Genomic DNA, 6652 nt, shown 5'->3' with positions numbered 1-6652 from the left:
GAGTTCTATACTAACTAGATTAAGGTTTCTATAATATCTTTAACCCCTTATAACTCCACTATCTTTAGGCCTATAAAAAAAAGGACTATATTTTTAAAATCCTCTTAAGAAACGAATTATCATATTTCAAAATAAAGAAAAAATATGAAGGTTTAGGAAGTATCTAATATATGAGATTTGCCCTATAGATAAGAGCGAGGTCTAGCTTAAGTTAATTAAAAAATAATTAGTAATTATAATAACTATTAAATAGTTACTAAAGACTTATTTAAAGAAGGTATAAGAGTCTTAAATAAAATACTATAATTAGAAGTGATAACCTATATACTATATAATAAATTAAGAGGTACTTATTACTAATATTAATATTAAGTCCTTATAACCTTCTAAAAAGCTTAATAACTATTATCTAGGACTCTTTCTTATTATAAAGATAATAAATAAGTAAGTATATTATCTATATCTACTTAAGACTTATAAAAAGATTTACTTTACTTTTTATATATTTAAGTTAAAACTATATTATTAGTATAATAGTTATAATAAGCCCCTACTATAATTAATTAAAATAGAAGATAAAGAGGAGTAAGAAGTAGATAAAATCTTAAATTATTAAATTAATAAAAATAAAGAGATATAATACTTAGTTATATAAAAAGAATACTTATTATATAAGGTATTCTAGTAGTCTAAAAAGAACCTAAAGAATATTTAAGAGATATTAAAAAACTTTCTAAAAAAAAACTCTTCTTTAAAGTCTATACTTTAATAAAGATATCCTAAATAAACCTAAAGTTTTTTCTTATTAAGTTTTCTTTAAATATTATAGATATTAAATAGATAAAAACTTATTTACTTATTAATATAAACCTTCCTCTTTTTTCTTATAGGTTTAAAGGTTTATTAGTAATATCTTAATAAAATTATCTATAATTAAAGAAAACTATTACTATAAGTATAATTATTATTTATATTAAGGAAATATTAAGCTTATATCCCCCTAGTCTATAATTTATTATTTAATAGATTCTTTATCTTTACTATAGCTATTATAAGCTCTTAAACCACTACTATAATATTTTATAAAATAATTAAAAATAGCTAAAATATAAATATTAATATTATTAAGATAGAAGTTACTAAAGTTATATTAATAATAAAGGGTTAACTTATTATTACCACTAACTAGAGTTAATACTAATAAGTATCTATATTAGTTTTTTAAGTATAAATATCTAATTAAAAGGTAACTACTATAGCTATATTTAAAATATTAAGAGTAGTAGAGACTCTATAAAGATATTATACTTCTTAATTAAAGATGTCACCTTAAGTATAGTTTATTATATAAATAATATTACTTATAGTATAATAAAGATATTAAATACTTATTAATATAGAATAAATATACTAAATAAAGTACTTTATATCTATAATATTAATATAATATATATATTAAAGCTAATTAAAAGTATTAAATATACCTCCTTAAATAAGGGTAGCTATATATATATTTATATCTTAAGTAGCCTTTATAATCTTAAACTTAACTAGCTTTAGACTAAAGGTAGAATAATTATTATAAATAAACTTAAATAAGTTACTAAAAAGGTAAGTATAATAAGTAGAGGACACCTTTTTAAGAGTTTTATTATTAAAAAAAGTAATCTTTTATATTAAATAAGTTAAAGAGGTATTATTTATCTTCTTTAAGTTATTATTAAATAAATATAATACTAGAGTTAAAGAAATAAAATAAAAAGTAAAATAAGATATTATCTTCTTATTATTAGTAACTACTATATACTAAAATTATTAAGAAATAATAAGTTAATAAAAAGTAAGTATTTATTTTATAAGTTATTATTATATATTATTAAGAGATTAATAAAATAAGGGAATAATTATTAAGATAACTTATTAAAATATAGATAAGAAGGAATTAAACTTATATTATTTAATTAGCTCCTAGTATCTTACTATTATTAAGAAAAAGAGACTATATATATTAAAAGACCTTATTAAAAAGCTAAGAAATAAGAATTAAATTATATAAAATAATAATATTTATATCTTAATACTTAATAAATATAAACCTTATCTTATTTATTTAACCCTTAAAAACACTCTCCCCTTAATATATTTAACTCTTACTTATACTCTTTATTTCTTTATTAATAAACTCTTATATTTAATATTATATTTATATAATATTTAATTAGAGTCTACTTATAAAAATAGCTATTTTTTATTTACTCTTATAATAGCTTAGGGCTAAGCCTCTTAAAAAGAGAGAATAATTATAAGGCTAATACTAATACCATTTTATAAGCTATTTAACTAAGTATATTATATAACTATTAATTAATATTAGATATTAATTAGGCACTTATTAAGTATTTTATTTAAAGTTAAGATATATATTATCTTCTCTAGATAAAATAAAACCTTAAGTATTTTATTTTATTCTCTTATTAAACTTACTATAAACTCCTTATATCCTTAGATCTTATTATTATTTAGTTATGCTAACATCTTACTTATCTACCCCTAGTAGTGTGAGGTCACTGCTTACACTTATATATTATATAGTAAATTAAAAGATCTTTATTATTAGTATTAATATTAAGTCTCTATAATCCTTTAAGAAGCTTAATAATTATTATTTAGGACCTTTTCTTATTATAAAGGTAGTAAATAAGTAAGTATACTATTTATACTTATTTAAGACCTATAAAAGGATTTATTCTACTTTCTATATATTTAAGCTAAAGTTATATTATTAATATAATAATTATAATAAGCCTCTATTATAGCTAATTAAAGTAGAAGATAAGAAAGAGTAAGAAGTAGATAAAATCTTAGATTATTAAATTAATAAGAATAAAGAGATATAATATTTAATTATATAAAAAGAATACTTATTATATAAGATATTCTAATAGTTTAAAGAGGACCTAAAGAATATTTAAGAGATATTAAAAAACTTTTTAAAAAAAAACTCTTTTTTAAAGTCTATACTTTAATAAAAGTAGCCTAAATAAACCTAAAGTTTTTTTCTATTAGGTTTTCTTTAAATATTATAGATATTAAGTAGATAAGAACTTATTCTTTTATTAGTATAAATCTTCCTCTTTTTTTCTATAAGTTTAAAAATTTATTAGTAATATCTTAATAAAATTATTTATAATTAAAAAAAACTACTACTATAAGGGTAATTATTATTTATATTAAAGAAACTTTAAGTTAATATCTCTCTTATTTATAATTTATTATTTAATAGATTCTTTATCTCCTTTATAGCTACTATAAGCTCTTAAATTATTACTATAATATCTTATAAAGTAACTAAAAGTGGCTAAAATATAGATATAGATATTATTAAAATAAGAGCTATTAAAGTTATAATAATAATAAGGGGTTAACTTATTATTACTATTAATTAAAGTTAATATTAATAAGTATTTATATTAATCTTCTAAGTATAAATATTTAACTAAAAGATAACTATTATAGCTATATCTAAGATATTAAGTATAATAAAAACTTTAAAAAAATATTATATTTTTTAATTAAAAATATTACCTTAAGTATAATCTATTATATAGATAATATTATTTATAGTATAATAAAGATATTAGGTGCTTATTAATATAAAATAGATATACTAGATAAAGTACTTTATATCTATAGTATTAATATAATATATATATTAAAGTTAATTAGAAATATTAAATATACCTCCTTAAATAAGAGTAGCTATATATATATTTATATCTTAAGTAGCCTTTATAATCTTAAACTTAACTAGCTTTAGGCTAGAGATAAAATAGTTATTATAAATAAATTTAAATAAGTTATTAAGAAGCTAAATATAATAAATAAAGGGCATCTCTTTAAGAATTTTATTATTAAAGAGAGTAGCCTCTTAAGCTAAATAGGCTAAAGAGATATTATTTATTTTTTTTAAGTTATTACTAAATAAATATAATATTAAAATTAAGAAAATAAAATAAGAGGTAAAATAAGATATTATTTTCTTATTATTAATAGCCACTATATACTAAAACTATTAAAAAATAATAAGTTAATAAAAAGTAAGTACTTATTTTATAAATTATTATTATATATTATTAAAAGATTAGTAAAATAAAGGAATAGTTATTAAGATAACTTATTAAAGTATAGATAAAAAGGAATTAAACCTATTTTATTTAATTAACTCTTAATATCTTATTATTATTAAGAAAAAGAGGCTATATATACTAAAAGACCTTATTAAGAAGCTAAGAAATAAAAATTAAATTATATAAGATACTAATATTTATACTTTAATACTTAATAAATATAGACTTTATCTTATTTATTTAACCCTTAAAAATACTCTCTCTTAATATATTTAACTTTTATTTATACTTTTTATTTCTTTATTAATAAACTCTTATATTTAATACTATATTTATATAGTATCTAATTAAAGTCTACTAGTAAAAATAGTTATTCTTTATTTATTTTTATAATAACTTAGGGCTAAGCCTCTTAAAGGGGGGGAATAATTATAAGACTAATATTAATATTATCTTATAATTTACTTAATTAAGCACCTCTTATAATTACTAGTTAATATTAAGTATTAATTAGGCACTTATTAAGTACTCTACTTAAAGTTAAGATATATATTATTTCTCTAGATAGATAATAGAACCTTAAGTACTTTATTTTATTCTTTTACTAGACTTACTATAAACTTCTTATATCCTTAGACCTTACTATTACCTAATTATACTAATATCTCACTTATTAACTCCTAAGTAGTGCAAGGTCACTGCTTACATATATAAAGAATAAGCTTTTTTTAGAAGCTTAGCTAAGGTCTATAGCCCCTTTAATTATTAAGATATTAAGGATATTATAGAAACCTTGATTAGGTTTAGTATAAGAGTTTTATACTAATTAGATTAAGGTTTCTATAATATCTTTAACCTCTTATAACTTCACCACCATTAGGCCTATTAAAAAAAGGATTATATTTTTGAAATCCTCTTAAAAAACGAATTATTATATTTCAAAATAAAGAAAAAGTATGAAGGTTTAGGATGTATCTAAAATATAAGATTTGCCCTATAGAAATCCTCTTTACTATGGTTTATGTACCTTAAACCCTAAACCCTAAGCCCTGATTTAGGGTGTTATAGAAACCTTGATCATGTTAGTATAAAGATTCTATGCTAACCTAATTAAGGTTTCTATCACAACTCCGCCATTCTTTAGGGTTTAGGGTGAGCAGGATAAAGAAAAAACATAAAGGTTCAGCAAGTACCTAAAGTATAGGATTTGTCTTATAGAATTTACCTCAGGTTTTATTTAAATTCTATATCCCTACTTATTATTAAATTTACCACTATTAACATAGTGGCTTAAATTACTGATTCAAAGGCCCTGATTGCACTGGGCCGGGTCAAAGTCCTTATTCAATTGATTGGTACTTATGTCATTATGATTAGGTATAGGTACATATGATATCATCTTTCCTTATAAGAGGGATATAGTGAATCTTTCTAATCCTTAATGACTACTAATTACAATGCCTGTCCCTCTTAGTTTCACATCTAGGCTGGATCGGCTAGCCAGACTGTCCAAAGTCTGCATCACCACAGAGAACTTTGGTCTATTTGATGCGATTCTTGCCCATAACCTTATAGATCCAATTGACCATCTTGCCACCCTGCAGTCCGCTGCTGCCAATGACCCCCTTGCGACCCTTGAACAAGTCAGCCTAAGCCAGGTCAAGGATGTTGAAACAGCTTTCTCTGATGGATTGACTGAGCTGGCGAACACAGTGGACAAAACAATAGACCAAAATATAATCCATGCTGCACTAATGACATTCACCACCAGCATGAAAGATCAGTCAAACAACGCATCTGATAAGGCCTACAGGGCCGCAAAGCAAATCATCAGCGTCTTGCCAGAGCCGGCGCGCGACTCGGCGGTCAAGTTGTTTACCGCGGCGTGTGGTGTTGTGGCCATGTTGAATAGCCAGCAGATGAACTTGATCGGGGATTTAGCAAGAGGGCCATGGGGAGATAGTACGCCACAAACTATCAGTAATGCTCATGCTGCAAACGGGGCAGCCGCAGAGAGCGCCAGTGATTGGATTAGAAGTTTATACGCGGGCTAGCTCTAGCCAAAGTAATCAGAGTCTATACCTTCTAGAGGAAAGAGGAATAATCTAGTTCTTAAGGGACAATATTATTTTCAGGATAGGCTAGATAGTCTGCATACTAGGTCTATAATAGGATATAATGTTGTTGTAAGTATAATGGGCTAATATAGATTCTTTGACAAAATCAGGTGGTCACTAGACCACTGAGTCACCAAAAATGTCAAGACATTGAATAGGCGCTATATGGTCATATATTCATGTAAGAAAGTACCTGAATTAAATATACTAAGAATATAGACCTATGTGAAACCATAGTACCCGACTAGACCCATTTTTCTAATGTATGTGAGTAGAAGTATATAAGACACTTTGATAGCTTTAGTCTACTCATGTAGTTCTATATTAGTACTAATGAACTATAATTCTATTATATATTCCATATAATTCCATTATATTATATCATATTATATTAATTCTATTTTATGA

General features: G+C 22.7%; 1 protein-coding gene across 1 annotated transcript; it reads left to right on the top strand.

The window, feature by feature from the left end:
• Positions 1 to 5584: 5584 nt before the first annotated feature.
• ASPZODRAFT_141599 (hypothetical protein) lies at positions 5585 to 6181 on the top strand (the record flags this gene model as incomplete). Its single annotated transcript, XM_022724765.1, has 1 exon — positions 5585 to 6181. The coding sequence occupies one exon, from the start codon at positions 5585 to 5587 to the stop codon at positions 6179 to 6181; it is 597 nt and encodes a 198-aa protein (XP_022582567.1).
• Between the last annotated feature and the right edge of the window lie 471 nt (positions 6182 to 6652).

The sequence above is a fragment of the Penicilliopsis zonata genome (assembly GCF_001890105.1).
Source record: "Penicilliopsis zonata CBS 506.65 unplaced genomic scaffold ASPZOscaffold_5, whole genome shotgun sequence".
Taxonomy (NCBI): domain Eukaryota; kingdom Fungi; phylum Ascomycota; class Eurotiomycetes; order Eurotiales; family Aspergillaceae; genus Penicilliopsis; species Penicilliopsis zonata.
The sequence above is the reverse complement of the archived record's forward strand: the minus strand, read 5'-3'. Positions and strand labels throughout refer to the sequence as shown.